Here is an 18,015-nt window from a genome sequence, read left to right as displayed (position 1 = left end):
CCTTGATTAAATCCCTGGGTCTGAGACTTTGTGATACAACCCAGAAAAGGAGTACTGGTGACTGAGATTACCACAGACTGAGATCCAGAGCACCCTAAGTGAAGTCATAGTGACCCAGGGAAGAACCCAGAGTAGGCACAAACTTCTGAAATCATGGGAAAGAGAAATAACAGTGGAGCAGTGAACGCCCGATGAACAGGGATGCTGGGACACTGGGCACCATAGGCCCTGGCCCCGTGTGTAAATCCCTGTATGTTTCCTATTTATGCTGTGATGTGTATTAACCTCCCTGACAACAGAGGCCCTCCCAGGAGGATTCCTGTAGTGGAGCAGGGCTGGTCAGCAATGGGCCTGGACCTGTGAGAGGTCAAGGGCCGCAGCGCTGGAGATGTGGCTGCCATGTGCCATCAGGATGACCTGTCCTGCTGCATTCAGAGCAGGAGGGGCAGGACCCAGGGAAGACTCCATAGGAGACAGTGGCCAGAGGCTCTGGGCTGCGCAGAGGACGAGGGAGTGGAGGGAGAGGGGTGGTGGCATCAGAGTGTCCCCGGCCTGTCTCCTGAGTCCTCAGCCATGGACAGGGTACTGTTGTGTCCACAGGGCCTCAGGGGTCCTGAGCTTCAAGACTCCTAGGCTCTGTAGTGAGGAGGGACGTGTGCAGCCCAAGTGGGCTGGGCTCATGCTGCTCTACTCAGTTTAAAATGAGGTGTATACTATGGTGTGATGGTGTACACCAATATTCCAGTACTTGGGAGGCTAGGACAGCAGTGTCTTAGGTTCAAGGTCAGGTTCAGAAACTTACTGAGACCTGGTTTAAAAATGAAAATAAAGCTGGGTGTGGTGACGCACGCTTGTAATCCCCACGCTAGGGAGGCAGAGACAGGAGGATCACGCAGGTTCGAAGACAGCGACACTGGCTTAAGAGACCCTGTTTCCAAATAAAACAGTATAAAAAAATAGGTCTGGGAGTGTAGCCAGGAGGTACAAGAGCTTCCAGGGACCCCAGTACCACTAATGATGATGATGATGATGATAATAATAATAATAATAATAATAATAATAATAATAATAAATTTTAAAAATAAAAATAAAAATACGCCGGGTGTGGTGGCGCATGCTTGTAATCCCCACGCTTGGGAGGCAGAGACAGGAAGATCGTGCAGGTTCAAAGCCAGTCGCACTGGCTTAAGAGACCCTGTTTCAAAAACATAAAATAGGTCTGGGAATGTAGCCCAGAGGTAGAAGGGCTTCCAGAAACTCCAGTACCAAAAAAAAAAAAAAAAAAAAAAAAAAATTAAGAATGTAGCCCAGTTATAATGTGCACATCAGGTCAATGCTCATGGCCCAAATGCTACTAATAAAATTATATGTTACACAATTAAAAGTATAATTTTTAACACTTTAATATATTGTATTTATTACATGTGCACAAAAGGCACATGGTTTCCATATATACTTGATGACCATGTGTTCCTTTCTGTCTAAATGGCCAGTCAAGGCTCTGGGCTGGTCACTCTGACCATTCCCTGAGTCTCAGCCCCTCAGGACAGTGACACCACGCTGACTCAGTGGCCCCACGCAGCCAGGCCAGCTCAGAGCTCCTGGCCTCTCACACACTCCTGGACCGTGCGCTCGTGGCATGGCTCAGCGCCCAAGGTGCTGGTCACTGTGGGCAGGGCCTCTGCTGCCCAGGACCTCGGCCAGGGCTCAGCAGAGCAGCTGCTCCTCACAGCCCAGCCAGAGCGCGCGGCTCTGACCTCAGCCCCGGCCTCAGAACCTCATTCCAAATCTCCAGCCTGTTTGTTGAAGGCCCAAAGCCTGTCCTGGACCTAAATGCAGAGACAGGAGTGTCCACAGCTGTTGAGCCTGAGCTCTTCTCCTGGTGGGCAGCACTCTGGCCTCAGGGTCCTCCTCAGGCCCTGCTGCCTCAGCCCAGCAGGCAAAGTGTCCTTCAGATCCTCCTCCCATGGACCCAACTCAGAAGCAGAGTGGCCTTGAAAATGGGTAAATTTAAAACCCACACAGCAGCCAGCCCACCCTGCGGTGTATCGATTCCAGCTGTGTCCTGTGTGCTGGTGATCACAGGAGCCTGCTCCCTCCCAGGGCAGGAGCTGACTCAGAGGCTCAGGGACCAGCTCAGAAATGGGATGTAAGAGGAGCGAGGGGCGTGAGGAGTTGCTGGGAAAGACCGGGATTCCTCTGAAGAGGGGAGGTGAAGAGCTTCACATAAAATCCTTCCTGATGGCTAAGAGGGGGCGCGATGCAGAGACGCAGACCACTAAGAGACCTCGAGCCATCAGCAGCAACGCTGAACCATGAGAGAAGGGAGAAATCGCCCCCAAAGGAAAGGAGGTGATTCTGTGCTGTGGCCCCAGAGAAACACCTTCTCACAGACAAACGTGCAACCCTGGTCTGACCTGGGTCACCACGGACACTGTGCGTGTGACAGAGAGCAGCCAGCCTGCAGCCGTGCCCAGCCCTGCCCAGCCCTGTGATTTGCATGTGCCCAGAGCTCAGCCCATGGCCCCCAGGGCTTCTTAACAGGCTGCTGCACCTGTGAGGAGTCAGTGCCCTCAGCACCCAGCATGGACATGAGGGCCCCCGCTCAGCTCCTGGGGCTCCTGCTGCTCTGGCTCCCAGGTGAGGAGGGCAGCGCGGGAAATTACTGGATCAGTGTGGTCAGGGATGGCCGGCCCTTCAGGATAGTCCTCTTTTATGTGATTAATAGTTTGGATATTTGTTGTTTGTTTCCAATGGCAGGTATCAGAGGTGACATCCAGGTGACCCAGTCTCCATCCTCCCTGTCTGCATCTCCAGGAGACACAGTCACCATCAATTGCCGGGCCAGTCAGGGCATTAACATTTGGTTAGCTTGATATCAGCAGAAACCAGGACAAGCTCCCAAGCTCCTGATCTATGCTGCATCCAGTTTGCAATCCGGGGTCCCCTCGAGGTTCAGGGGCAGTGGATCAGGGACAGATTTCACTCTCACCATCAGCAGCCCTCAGTAAGTAAGATGTGGCCACTTACTACTGTCAGCAGTATCAGAGTTTCCCTCCCACAGTGATAGAGGCCCTGACATAAACCACCCAGGGCAGAGTGTGAGGCTGGGCGGCCCCAGCTGCTCCTCCTGCCTCCTTCACCTGCTGAGAACATCTCTCAGAGACTCTAGCTCTGAGGCCCTGGAGGCTTTGGTAGCAGGGCCAGGGAGGCTCCTCTGCACCTGACTCTCTTCCTCCTGCTCAGCCCAGCAGCACAGGCCTGACCCCTCCTCTGCTGATGTCACTGAGGAGGGCGTGCACCTGCGGGGGCCGGCTCCAGAAGTTTTGCTTTTTTTCATATACTTTCCTTGATGCATGGAATCATACCTCAAAGTGCTAAGACCTACATAGGCAGGAAAAAGAAGTGAAGTGTCTACATAGTGAAGGGAGAAGGAAATCAAGCTTTGTTTACAGACACAATAAACTTTGAAATAAATCCTAAGATTCTACAAACATAAAAATCCTAGTAGAAGAAATCAATGCAACAATTTTTATAATGTAACACTCAACATGCAAAAATTATATTTCTATATGCTAACAATGAACAATGTAAACAGGTTAAGAAAACAATTCAACTTAATACACTATAAAAAAGGAAGAAAAGATAAAAAGAAAGAAAAGACACTTATGGATAACTTACCTGTGGATGTGGAAGTCGTTAACATTACACACTGCATTGTCTGGCCTGGGGGCCCAGGCTTGTAATCCCAGCATTCGGGAGGTGGACATTGGAGGATCACGATTTGCTCACAGACTCAGCTACTTAGCAAGGCCTTTTGCAACTAGTGAGACCCTGTTTCAAAAACTAAAAAGACTAGAAAATAGAGGTGGGGTGTGGCTCAGAGGTACAATGCCTCTGGGTTTCATCCCCAGTAACTCAAAAAAAAATTACAAATTGTGAAATTTTGGCAAAAGTAACTAAAAAGAACAAACATGTAGATCTAGGCCAGGAGCCCTGGGCTCCCCACTCCATTATGTCTGTGGCCCAGGAGCCTTTCTATGTCCACCCCGTGGGCATCTCCCATGGATCTCAGTGTCCAGTCCTAACTCCCCTGTGACTAATATCTGTTCTTATTTGGGCCTGTCTATTGATCTTTTTCACTCACCTAAACGTCTGGGCTATGGAGATGAGGGACCCCTGTGTCCCCTGCAGCCCCTGAGCTGGGCTGGACACACTAGGCTCAGCCTCAGGAAGAGACCAAGCAGGACTCCTTGGGCCCCTGAAGCAAGTGAGATGCAATGTCACAGCTCGGCCAGCAGAGGGCGGGGGAGTCCATGAAAACAGAGAGAGGCTGCTCTTGGGGTGCTGGGGAGGCCCAGGGTGACTGTGTCCCTTTATCCACAGGGAGCGCGGCAGGTTTAGACCCTGTCTTGGTGTGTCCAGGGTCATGTGGGAGACTATTGTTTCCAGGGAAACCTCCTCTACTCTCAGTGTTCTGAAATTGTATTCCTGTCTGTCCTCTGTCCCCTGCGTTCTCTGTGTCCAAAGCCCATCTCTTAAGGTCTGAATAGTGTCCACAGATTGGCATAGAGCAGCCCCAGTCCTCTGTGGGCGTCTGTGCAGAAAGGCCCTGTAGACAGCAATGAGTGTGTCAGGTCACCAGGTGTGAGGTCAGCCACAACACCAGTGTCTAGAACAAGAGGCCCAGGCAGCTCTCCCAGCCCTGCTCACAGGCGTGCAAGAGAACGCTCAGGGGTCCCTGGGAGAGGGGGCCACTTGGGAATAGAGCCCGAGGCACAGAGGGGTGTGCTGGACCTGGACTTGGAGTTTCCAGCCTCCAGGATTGAGGACTGTTGAAGCCCCGCCCAGAGCATCTTGGTTCCCCTGACATCACAGAAGACCACAATCCCCTCCAGCTCTCCTGAGCTCAGCAGCCTCACGCCGCTGTGGCCGTGGGCGGCCATCTCTCCTGAGCTCCCTGACTGCACTGAGGCCCCGGCTGAGCCTCAGAGCGCTGCGTTCACACAGACTCCCTTGCTGTCCCAGTCGCTCGCCTGCTCTGCCTTCTGGTCAGCCCTGCACCCACTGCATGGACGTGCAGCTTGGTATTAACATCTGGTGTGCTCCTGTGTGCTCTCCACTGAGATGCCAGGGAGCGTTGGGGTGCGCCTGTCTCCAGCCCAGCCCTGTGACAGGAGGGAGGGTGGCTGTGCCCACAGAGCCAGCAAGAGCCTTAGAGATCCCGCCTGCAGCAGCAGGAAGCAGGCCTGGCTGCTGAGCTGCAGGGATCAACTGCCCTGGGCACCAGCCTGACCACGAGGCTCTGGGCTAACACAGGTCACTGCCTTCTACACAGGTGACCCTCGTCCTGTCTCCACTAGGTCAAGACCAGCCCCAACCAGTGCTCCTGCTCAGGCCTGCTGGGAGTGCAGGCAGCGGCTAGGACACATCTGGTCTTTCCTCTCTCCTCTTCCCCCTCTTGTCATTGGACCCTCAAGTGTGTCCTGTTCCCTGAATAGACCTCACCATGTCCTGTCCTACCCGACTCTCAGTGGTCTAACTGGGTCACCAGGGATGCTGTGCAGTGACTGACAGGAGCCAGCTGCAGCCCTGCCCAGCCCTGCTCATTTGCATGTGCCCAGAGTCCAGAGGGCTTCTTAACAGGCTGCTGCACCTGTGAGGAGTCAGTGCCCTCAGCACCAGCATGGACATGAGGGCCCCCGCTCAGCTCCTGGGGCTCCTGCTGCTCTGGCTCCCAGGTGAGGAGGGGCACACTGGGATCACTCAGCTCTGTGGGGTCAGGGATGGCTGGGTTTTCAGAGAAGTTCTCTTCCAATGTAATCAATAATGTGGATTTTTTTTTGTTTCTGTATTTCCATAATCAGGTGGCAGATGTGACATCAACATGAACCAGTCTCCATCCTCCTTGTCTGCATCTCCAGGAGACACAGTCACCATCTCTTGCCGAGCCAGTGAAAATATTTATAGGAATTTAGCCTGGTATCAGCAGAAACCAGGGCAAGCTCCCAAGCTCCTCATCTATGATGCATCCAGTTTGCAATCTGGGGTCCCCTCGAGGTTCAGCGGCAGTGGATCAGGGACAGATTTCACACTCACCATCAGCAGCCTGCAGCCTGAGGATGTGGCCACTTACTACTGTCAACAACATTACAGTTGGCCTCCCACAGTGATAGAGGCCCTGACATAAACCACCCAGGGGCAGAGTGTGAGGCTGGGCGGCCCCAGCTGCTCCTCCTGCAGCCTCCACCTGCTGAGAGCTTTTCTCTGAGGCCCTGGAGGCTCTGGTAGCAGGACCAGGAGGCTCCTCTGCACCTGACGACTCTCTTCCTCCTGCTCAGCCCAACAGTGCAGTCCTGATCCCTCCTGTCCTGATGTAGCTGAGGACACAGACCACTGCACCTGAGGAGGGAGGTCTCTGCAAGAGTTGGGGTTTTTCATAAACTTCTGTGGATGCATCGGAATCATACAGCATAGTGAGAGTCAAAGTGCTGCAAACCTCCATGTCCATGTCACTGGGTGTGGGGAGCAGGACACAGGCTGCCCTTGACAGAAGGAGAAGGCGCTCCAAGCAGTCAAGTCAGAATCGTTTATATACTGGGATGAGAATGAAACTGTAACCTTTTGAAGGTCTGGGGTGTGGTAGTGAAAACTGCAGGCACGAGCTGGGCGTGGTGGTGCACACTTGTCATCCCCGGGCTTGGGAGGCGGAGACAGGAGGATCGCTCAGGTTTGAAGCCAGCCGCGCTGGCTTAAGAGACCCTGTTTCAAAAATAAAAAATAGGTCTGGGAGTGTAGCCCGGAGGTAGAAGGGCTTCCAGGAACCCCAGTACCACCAAAAAAAAAAAAGAAAAAAAGAAAAAAAGAAAAAAAGAAACTGCAGGCACAACATAGCAGCAGCAGCAACAGAAACAAAAGCAGATGTTAGAACTGAGGGTTTCCTTGGTCTCTTCCTGAAGCCAGATTGCATCTGTGAGAGAAATCTTAGGTAGCAGGTGTGGTGGTGCACACCTGTAATCCCGGCATTTGGGAGGCTGAGACTGAGGATCGTGGATCGAGGACAGCCTCCACTACTCACTTTAGTGAGGCCCTTTGCAATGTAGTGAGACCTGTTTCAAAAATGAAAAATATAAAATTAGGGCTGGGGGTATAGTTCAGAGGGAGAATGACCCTGGATTCGAACCCCATTACTGTAAAAAAGAAAAAGAATAAAGAAAGAAATCTTAGGCAGAAACTGTTTATTCTAGAATTGTCGTCCATGAAGAACACTGAAAGGCGGGGGGTATGAACTAGGGAAGCAGAGGCTGCAGTGACAGATTCCCTCCTGGGCCCGAGCCAGAGCCCAGGCTCCACTTAGGGACCGGCTGCGTGACCTGCGCTCTCACCCTGCCTGACTCCAGGGCGGCTGCCCGCGACCTGCAGCCCCACCTGGCGCTCTGAGTCCTCACCTCGGTGCAGCTCCGTCCTCCTCTGACTTCTGCATCTCACGGGAGGCTCCACATTCAGCATCCCACAGCAGTCAGAGGGGAAGAGCATTCTGGGAAAAGTCTCCAGAGGTGATGGTGCCCACAGCACGGGGTCAGCCCACCTCCCCGTGTGCTCAGTGTTCCCGGCGCTCAGAACGTGAGCAGGCCCATGGCCCAGGATGGCTTTACACCTGCTTCTAAGTGCTGCCGGTTGTTGGCATCATAGCAACACACGTCACTAAGTCATGGAGTGGACAGCAAACAAGGGATTGCATTAAATCATCTTTTTTGCGCTGTAACCACTCATTTTTTATGGACCAGAACTACTTCAAATAAGTAGAAATTTATTTTGCATCAAAACTATTTCCTGATGTTTCAGCACTTCTGGGAAGATGGCGACGGAGAAAAGCAGGGTTTATGAGCCCCGCTAACAACCAATCTCTATTACCACAAAATCAGTGCCTTTCATAGCCAGAAAACACCATCAGCAGAGAAACAAAAAAGGTAAATACAAGGGACAGAGAAAAAGAGGGCTGGAAAAACTAGACACCAGAAAGAAACCAGACCGCAGTGCTACAGCTGCAGCCACGGTGCGGAGCCATGTGGACGCCATCTTTCCTTCCAGCACCAGGCCCCAGAGAGGAGGGGGACTCAGACGGAGCTCAGAGCCAGAGAGGAGATACGCCGGCCTCATGGCTGTGGACGCAGCAGCAGTGCCATACTGCTGGTGGCGGCAGCAACTTCACCGGACGGCACCAGACCAACGCACTCAACAGCCCACCAGGTTCCAGAGAGGAGCGGTGGACAGTGAGCCGAGGTGAGCCGCTGTGGATCAGCCGGGTGGGATTCGGCAGATTTTTTGGCGCAGGGAGCATCTAAAGCTCCCAGGGGCTGGGCTCAGCACACCCTGCAGGGACTCAGAGGGGAGCTCAAAACCAGAGAAGAAATACGTCAGCCTCACGGCCGAGGGCGTGGCAGCGGTGCCATATTGCCACCGGGGCGGCAACAGCGAATCCACTGAGTCCACTGCAGCTCCATCGGCGCACTCAGCAACAGTGAGTCAAATTGCGGTCCCTAGAGGAGAAATCCCAGTACTGACTCCCAGGGACTTGACCCAGTGGGTGAATTGCGGTGGCAGAGATATCCCACTATAGTCACAACTCCATGCAGGAGAACGCCCAACCTGGCACCCCCCCATGGTGTAAAGCAGCCTCGATTGACTCCCAGGGTTTGAGACTCTGTGATACAACCCAGTAAAGGAGTAGTGGTGACTGAGATACCGCAGACTCGAGATCCAGAGCACCTTAAGTGAAGTCGTAGTGACCCAGGGAAGAACCCAGAGAAGGCACAAACTTCCGAAATCATGGGAAAGAGGAATAACAATGGAGCAATGAATGCCCACAACCCCACAACATCAGAACCTGATAAAACAGAAATTCAGAGATTTCTAGAAGATCAAATCAGGAAAATAACTGTAGAAATAATAGAGGTGTTTCAAAAAGAATTCAGGGAGAGCCAAAGATAGATAAAGGATGCAATTAATGAAGTAAAGACCTCAATTCAAAGTACAAACAACCGACTAGACCACATGGAGAACAGACTCTCGCTCTTAAAAGATGAGCAATCCAAAAATGAACGCATAGTTTCTAATTTAAAAAAAAAAATCCGAGATATACTCAACGAGCCCGGAGGAGCAGCCTCAGATCCTTTCCGTGCAGCAGCCCGCAGCCTCTGCGAGGGAGCCCAAGGTGCTTTAAATGGAGGAGAAGCCCAGCCAGCCACAGCCTCAGCACCATCACAGCCACCACCATCCGCACCATCACCCGCAGCAGCAGCAGCAGCAGCCGCAGCCGCAGCCGCACCACCACCACCATTATTATTTCTACAACCATAGCCACAACCACCACCACCACCACCACCAGCAGCAGCAGCCTCACCAATACCTGCAGCATGGAGCCGAGGGCAGCCCCAAGGCCCAGCCAAAGCCGCTGAAACATGAGCAGAAGCACACCCTCCAGCAGCTCCAGGAAACGCCGAAGAAGAAAACAGGCTATGGTGAAACAAATGGTAATGTTGGAGAAAGAGAAATTTCTTTCAAGAGCCTGGGTTCTGATGAAGCCACCAACCCTATTTCCAGGGTCCTCAATGGCAACCAGCAAGCTGTAGACACTAGCCTGAAGCAGACTGTAAAGACCAGCAACTTTGGGAAAGCAGGAATTAAAACCAAGAATTTTGTTCAGAAAAACAGTATGGACAAAAAGAATGGAAAGTCTTATGAGAATAAATCTGGAGAGAACCAGTCTTTAGATAAGACCGATACTGTAGCAATTCCAAATGGTGTTGTAACAAATAATTCAAGTTATATTACTAATGGTTATATGGGCAAAGGAGCAGATAATGATGGTAGTGGATCCGAGAGTGGATATACCACTCCTAAAAAAAGGAAAGCTAGGCGCAATAGTGCCAAGGGTTGTGAAAACCTTAATTTAGTGCAGGATAAGATAATTCAACAAGAGACTAGTGTCCCAACCTTAAAACAGGGACTTGAAACTTTCAAGCCTGACTATAGTGAACAAAAGGGAAATGGAGTAGATGGTTCAAAGCCCATTTGGAAGTATGAAACTGGACCTGGAGGAATGAGTCGAAAACCTGCTGTGGCTGATATGCTTCGCAAAAGTTCAGATACTAAGCCTGGTGTGAGCAGCAAGAAGTTTGATGATCGGCCCAAAGGAAAGCATGCCTCAGCTGTTGCCTCCAAAGAGGACTCCTGGACCCTGTTTAAACCACCTCAAGTTTTTCCAGTGGACAATAGCAGTGCTAAAATAGTTCCTAAAATAAGTTATGCAAGCAAAGTTAAGGAAAACCTCAACAAAACTATACAGAACTCTTCTGTGTCACCGTCTTCATCTTCATCCTCTTCATCATCTGTGGGAGAAACTCAGACCCAATCTTCAAGTCGGTTATCCCAGGTCCCTATGTCAGCGCTGAAATCTGTTACTTCTGCCAACTTTTCTAATGGGCCTGTTTTAGCAGGGACTGATGCAAGTGTGTATCCTTCAGGGGGTCAGCCACTGCTAACTACTGCTGCTAGTACTCTAACACCCATCTCTACTGGGACTGATTCAGTTCTCCAAGACATGAGTCTGACTTCAGCAGCTGTTGAACAAATTAAATCTAGCCTTTTTATCTACCCTTCAAATATGCAAACTGTGCTGTTGAGCACAGCGCAAGTGGATCTGCCCTCTCAGACAGATCAGCAAAACCTGGGGGATATCTTCCAGAATCAATGGGGTTTATCATTTATAAATAAACCCAATGCTGGCCCTGAGACTGTTATTGGGAAGTCATCAGATCATAAAGTGATGGAGGTAACATTTCAAGGAGAATATCCTGCCACTTTGGTTTCACAGGGTGCTGAAATAATTCCCTCAGGAACTGAGCATCCTGTGTTTCCCAAGGCTTATGAGCTGGAGAAACGGACTAGTCCTCAAGTTCTGGGTAGCATTCTAAAACCTGGGACTACTAGTGAGAGTGGAGTCTTATCCTTGGAACCCAGTCATATAGGTGACCTGCAGAAAGCAGACACCAGTAGTCAAGGTGCTTTAGTGTTTCTCTCAAAGGACTATGAGATAGAAAATCAAAATCCTCTGGCCTCTCCTATGAACACTTTGTTAGGCTCCTCCGCCAAAGAACAGAGATACCAGAGAGGCCTAGAAAGGAATGATAGCTGGGGTTCTTTTGACCTGAGGGCTGCTATTGTATATCACACTAAAGAAATGGAATCTATTTGGAATTTGCAGAAGCAAGATCCCAAAAGGATAATCACTTACAATGAAGCCATGGATAGTCCAGATCAATGAAGGACCAGACTGCCTACTCATAACCTTTCTGCAGCATTAGAGCCACCGTTCATGGGGGACACAAGGCTTTTATGCTCCTAGATCTTCAACGCAGCAGAGGAACCATAAGTAGAATCACAGGATAATATATACAAATATATATATATATATATATATATTTAAAAAATGCAACTGAAAGTAATTAGACTTCTTAAGGAATCAAATTTATTTCAAGAGACTACACATGGTTATTTAATCTCCGGTACTGAATATTTTTTTGTTTTTGTTTTTGTTTTCCTTTTTCATTTGTTAGTTTTTGTTTTTAAGTGTGGATGCAAATGATTAATGAATACAGACTTAATAAGCGTGGTTCTTAAGTTCCTGCTGTCAACAACTTGGGCAACAAATGACCCACTGGAAAGGCAAATCCACTTAAAGATCTCTGTATCTTGTTCTGTGACTAAAGTGATACACTAATCACGGGGAACCCAGAATGATTCAACATTTTCCCCTACTTTTCCCTTGATACTTGGTTTTATTTTAAAGCCCTGCGAGAATGCTGGATAATGCCTTGAAGTTTGCGGGGATGCCCCCCCCCTTTTTTTTTTTTAGCAAATATGATTTGCATGTCTTGCCAGGAGTTAAGCAGCCTCTGTGGGGTGTTGGGGAAATATTTTCTTTCCTTTTACTTTTGTGGGGTGGAAATAGGGGTGGGCATTGAAGTTCTACAATTCTGGAATAGTTGGTGGGTACATAGTTAACTTTGGTTACATGTTGAACTTTTAACAACTGAAGAATCCATGAGTGTCATTTTAAAAAGTTGCAGAACAAGCAATTGGCTTTGATATGGGGGGGGAAAAAACAGTTCCTGTGCCCATAATTTAATGTAATTGTATAAGTGGGAGCAAAAATATATACTGCTTTTCAAATGTAAAAAAAAAGAAAAAAAAAAGAAAAAAAAATCCAACAGCAGGAATCTGACATTGAAGAAATACGGGCCCATTCTAAGAGAGCTAACCTAAGAATGGAGGGAAAAGAAAGTGAAACCAAAGGGATCAACAATCTCTTCAAGGAAGTAATAGCAGAAAATTTCTCAAACATAGAGCAAGAGGTTGATACACAGGTCCAGGAAACTTATAGAACTCCCTTTAGACAGGATCGGAGAAGAGGATCCCCACACAACATAATTGTCAAAATGACCAATGTGGAAGCCAAGCAGAGAATCTTAAAGGCAACAAAAACAAAGGGCCAAGTGACATTCAGGGGCAAACCAATTAGAATCACTCCAGACTTCCCAAACCAAGTCATGAGAGCCAGAAAGGCTTGGAGTAACATATTCCAAACTCTGAAAGAAATCCCCCATTATTAATTACATTGAATAGATGTCGGCGTCTATTACTGTGGGCAAGCTATACAGTTACCTCCCACAGTGGTCCAGCCCCGAACACAAACCTCCCCTGGGCGGCCCAGCTGCCACACGTGCTGTCTGGGGACCCGCACTGTGGGTTCTCTCTCTGGGAGGGAGGAAGGCAGGGGGACGCCGGGCCAGGGTGCAGCCCAGGGCTCTCACAATGAGTGTGTGGGCAACAGCTCTGCACTGCATGTCAAGGCCCAGCTGGACGGCAGCCTCGGCTGGGCAGGCAGAGGGCAGAGGTCAGCAGGACGGCGGTGCTTCAAGTGGAAAGGAAATGGGCTGGGTAGAGACTAGGAGCCCTGCAAGAGACAGAGCTCCCTCATCAGGATCTCTGTTCTTTCCAAATCTTGCTGGCATTGTCACCATAGCTCTACTCTTTGTTTTTTGCAGTCTCTAAAGTCGGAGGCATAGAGACCATCGTTTGTGTTACTGTGCACACACTATGAAGATCTGGCTTGTGAGATGAGGGTTGTGGAGGAGGAAGATGCGAAAAAGGGGGGTGTTAACTCACCTGGCACCATGTACAATAAACTGGCATCTACGTACATTAAACTGGCATCCACATACATTAAAGTGTTCCAACTGCAAAATATCCTATTTCAACCTCAAAGTGACCAAAAGAACGAGAAAACTGATAATATAAACAGATTGAGAAAAGAAGAATAAAATAAAATATGTCACTCAAGTATTGTCTACAAAGGAAGAAGGTCGTCATGGAGGAGCTGAGGGGTAAAACAGCAAACAAACCCTGGAGGCAGAGTTCACCAAGAGCTCGGGGAGGAGGGAAACCTCACTGCTCCTAAGTATGTTCACGGGAGATGATTTACCTTCCAATCAAAGCATAGAGACTGCAGAGTGGAGCTCGACACACACCTTAGCTCTGTGCTGAATCCAATAATCTTTCTTTGGGCATAAGACAAGCACAGCTTGAAAGTAAAGGAATGGAGAAAATTTCCTAATGTGCATGATGTAAATTCACAAGCTTATCAAAGTGAGTCACTAAGCCAGACATGAGAAGGATGGAGCTGGGAGGGAAGGGAAGAGCTAGTGAGTATGTGTGCATGTGCGCCTCCACCATCTTGTAGTCCACTAAGATGTATGAGTACAGTGCACCCGGTAAGAAAATGGAAGAGCTGTCCTGTGCAAATAGCAAGTGTAAGCCAGGAAGAGCAGACGTCCTGCTATTAGACAGGCATACTTTTCTCAAAGGTTGTTAACGGGGACAAGGAAGGTATGATGAAATAGTAAAAGGTCAGCAGACCAAGAAGACAAAATGGTTTATACTTATATGCAGTAAACACAGAGCTCTAAAATTTCCGTAAGAACAGTGACAGCCCTGAGAGGAGACGTGGGCAGCAATCCCCCAACAGGGGGACCTCCTTCCTCAACTGTCTTTATATTTTGTAGTGGGCATTGAGCCCAGGGGCATTGTACCTCTGCACTACAGCCCCAGCCCTATTAATCTTTTTTTTTTTAATTTAAAAAATGACCTCACTTGGTTCCTGAAGGTCTTGCTAAGTTGCTGAGTCTAGACTTGAGATTGCTATCCTCTTGTGTCAGCCTCCCAGGTACTGGAATTACGTCCCAGCGCCACAGTGCCTGGCTCATTACTGTCCTTTCAGTGTTCCATGGGACAGCCAGATAGAATATGAGTCAGGAAGCAGAGAAGGTCGGCAGGACCACAGACCTACACAGACCTCACCACAGCAAGCTCCTCCAGTAGTGACAGCCGTTGATGTTCTCAGGAGCCCGTGGAACAGTCTCCAGGACTCACTACACAGTAAGTCCTGAAACAATTCAACCATTCCTAATACATTTACACAGATTGAAGCTTACAATCTCCTCTTTTTTTTTTTTTTTTTTTACTTCTTTTTTTTGTGTGTGTGGTACTGGAGATGGAACCCATGTTCCATTCTACCTCTGAGCTACATCCCCAGCCCTATTTGTTTTTTATTCTTTATTTTAAAACAGGGTCTCAGTGAGTTGCAGAAAGCCTCACTAAGTAGGAACTGAGGCTGGCCTCAATCATGATCCTCCTGTCTCAGCCTCTCAAATGCTGGGATTATAAATGTGTGCCACCTCGCCTGGCTTTATTTTTTTACTCCTTTTTAAATTTTTTTTTTATTTCTATGGTACTGATGATTGATCTCAGAGATACTCTACCTCCAAGCTACACTTTGTGCACTTTTAAAAATATATATTTGTTTTGAAGAAGGATCTTGCTACATTGCTGCAGCTGGCTTTGACCTGCAATCCTCCTGTCTCAGACTCCCAAGTATTGAGATTACAGGTTTGTGCCGCCAAGCCCAAATACTAATTTTTCTGTTAACAATGGTATACAACAAATCAAGAAGCAGAAAGAAAATTTAAAAATTCACTAATGTGAGGAAATACAACATTATATTCATAAAAAAGCATGGGTTAAAAATAAATAAAACTAAGCTGGGCGTGGTGGCGCACCCTTGTAATCTCAGCATCCGGGAGGCAGAGACTGGAGGACTGTGGTTTGCTGCCAGCCTCAGCTACTTAGCGAGGTGTTCACAACTCAGAGAGATATGTTTCAAAAATATAATGAGCTGGGACTGGTGGCACATGCTTGTAATCCCCGCGCTTGGGAGGTGGAGATAGAAGGATCGGGCAGGTTTGCAGCCCTGTTTAAAATTATATGTCTGGGAGTGTAGCCCGGATGTAGAAGGATTTCCAGGAACCTGAGTATCACCAATAAATAAATAAATAAATAAATAAATAAATAAATAAATAAATAAAATGACTATAAAATTGGGGTGGGGTATAGCTCGGAGGTAGAATGCCCTTGGGTTCCATTCCTGGTACTGAAAAAAAATCTTAACCATAATATTCGCTAAAAAAAGAATTCTTAAAGTATCAAGACACAATTGAGAATGCAAACACAAAACAACAGCATTTGTGATTTGCAAAAAAAAAAACAGCGTAAGATAAAAGTTTAGGCTGCAAATGCTTTATTTAATGAGAAAGAAATATCTGAAATGAATACCTCTTTGTACACCTCAAGGAACCAGAAAAAGGGGTAAAATTTAACCTAAAGAAGCACAATGAAGCAGACAAAAACTATAAAAGGACTGGTAGAGACAAGAGAAGAAAAACTGGAGAGAAATAAACCAGGCACTGGTTCTTGAAAGATCACAGAATGCAGACTCTGACTAGACTGACCAAGAAATAAAGAAAGCAAGACGCAGGCAACCGAATGCACCGGCAAGAGAAGAGCGCGCTGTGACTGACACAAGTAAAGGTGCTGTCACCTCCTCTAAGTAAAAGGCTATGAGCAGGAATATGGCAATGCAGTTGACAACCCAGATGCAATGGACAGTTTCTGGAAGAACCTTTGGGCAAGGTGCAGTCATGAAGAAATGAAATGTTAAATAAACCTTGGTCTACGGTTAAGATTCTCTAAGAAATACAATACTCCCAGCAGGAGTTTGGAAATAAACCACTTCCAGAAAAGAAAGGCTCTGAAATTGCCATCTCCACTGCAGGGCTCCACCCACATTTAGAAAAAGCCAGCTCCAACCAGCACAAACTCTTCTGGAGAAGTGAATAGGAGAACACCTTCCACTCATCCAGGAGGACTGCAGAGCCAGGCAGACTCCATAACCAAGAAACTGTGACCCTGAGAACTTGGGAATATCCACTCAACATTATCAATAAAATCTACTGAGCAAGCTCCACTGTGCACCAAAGCCTGACACTTCACCACCTCGTGGGACGAGATAGTGCTGAGAACCAGTTAATGTGGTGGCCACTTTACCAGAATGAAAAAATATGCATGATCACCACAGCTGGCACAGAATAATAGCTTGGCAAAATTCTCCCACTTTTAAATAAAAACACTTGACAGAGCAGGACTGGTAGGGTACTCTCACAACCTAATGAAGATCATGTCCTTTAAAAACCTACTATTGCTTTTTTATTAGGTGGAAAAGATGAAACCATTTTCACTTTTGTCAGGAACCAGATAAAAACACCTACTTTTCCACACACAGCTCTGGATCCTCTAGAAAGAGCAATACGGCAGGAAAAAGAATAAATAATAAAGGCAGAAAGAAATTATTCTTTGCTCACAGACACAATAAACTTTTTAATAAATTCAAAAGCTTTCCTAAAAAATCATTGTAGAAGGAATAAAAGCAATAATTTTCATAAGGTAACAAACAACATGCAAAAATCCACCATATTTTTATATGCTTACAACGAACAATATAGAACAGGGTACGAAAACAATTTCACTTACAACACTACATACAAGAAAGAACGAAAAAATACTTATAAATACACTCACCACTGATGTGAAGGTCTTTAAAATTACAAACTGCAAAGTTTTGGTAAAAGAAACTAAAAAAGAACACACATGCAGATCTAGGCTAAGAAAGCTAGGCTCCCCATCCATTCTGCCCTGTGGGGTCCAAGAACCTTTCTACGTCCGTACCGTGGGCATTTCCCATGGATCTCAGTGTCCAGTCCTAACTCTCCTGTGAATCATGTCTGTTCTTATTTGGGCCTGTCTATTGATCTTTTTCACTCACCTAAACGTCCGGGCTATGGAGATGAGGGACCCCTGTGTCCCCTGCAGCCCCTGAGCTGGGCTGGACACACTAGACTCAGCCTCAGGAAGAGACCAAGCCGGACTCCTTGGGCCCCTGAAGCAAGTGAGATGCAATGTCACAGTTCGGCCAGCAGAGGGCGGGGGAGTCCATGAAGAACAGAGAGAGGCCTGTTCTTGGGGATGCAAGGGCGCATTTCCAGTTCTTCTTCAGACTTCTTTCCCTGTGCCCTAACGCAGATCACAGTGGTGTTGGAAATGGAAGCCAGGTGCGGAGGTGCGCGCCTGTAATCCCAGTACTAGGGAGGATGAGACCCAGGATTGCATGTCATGACCGACCTCAGTGACTTAGCGAGGTCCTCCACAACTCAGTGGGACCCCAATTCAAATAAAAAATAATATAGTGCTAGAGGTGTAGCTCAGATTTAGAATGTCTCTAGAAAATCAAGAACTGCAAAAAAAAAAATAGAGTAAAATTTTAAACCCACAGAGCCACACCCCCCCTTTCATGTACTGAGCACCAGCTCTGTCCTGCTGTGTCTGGTGGTAACAGGAGCCTCTGTCCTCCCAGGGCAGGAGCAGGGCTCAGAGGGCCCAGGGACCAGCTCAGAAAGGGGATGTAGGAGGAGTGAGGGGGGCAGTTGCTGGGAAAGACCAGGGCTCCTCTAAACAGAGAAGGCAAAGGCTTCACAGTAAAACTCTTCCCCAGTGGCTATGAGG

At 48.0% G+C, this 18,015-nt stretch overlaps 1 protein-coding gene and 1 gene segment (V, D, J or C); both read left to right on the top strand.

Moving 5' to 3' along the window:
- Positions 1-5,686: 5,686 nt before the first annotated feature.
- LOC308274049 (immunoglobulin kappa variable 1D-13-like) lies at positions 5,687-6,190 on the top strand. The segment is given in 2 exons: positions 5,687-5,741; positions 5,868-6,190.
- Positions 6,191-9,202: 3,012 nt separating this feature from the next.
- Positions 9,203-11,326, top strand: LOC308273729 (FMR1-interacting protein NUFIP2-like; the record flags this gene model as incomplete). Its single annotated transcript, XM_080711025.1, has 1 exon — positions 9,203-11,326. The coding sequence occupies exon 1, from the start codon at positions 9,224-9,226 to the stop codon at positions 11,324-11,326; it is 2,103 nt and encodes a 700-aa protein (XP_080567151.1). The 5' UTR covers positions 9,203-9,223.
- Positions 11,327-18,015: the final 6,689 nt, after the last annotated feature.

The sequence above is a fragment of the Muscardinus avellanarius genome, assembly GCF_963383645.1.
Source record: "Muscardinus avellanarius genome assembly, chromosome: 15".
NCBI classification, from domain to species: Eukaryota; Metazoa; Chordata; class Mammalia; order Rodentia; family Gliridae; genus Muscardinus; species Muscardinus avellanarius.
The sequence above is the reverse complement of the archived record's forward strand: the minus strand, read 5'-3'. Positions and strand labels throughout refer to the sequence as shown.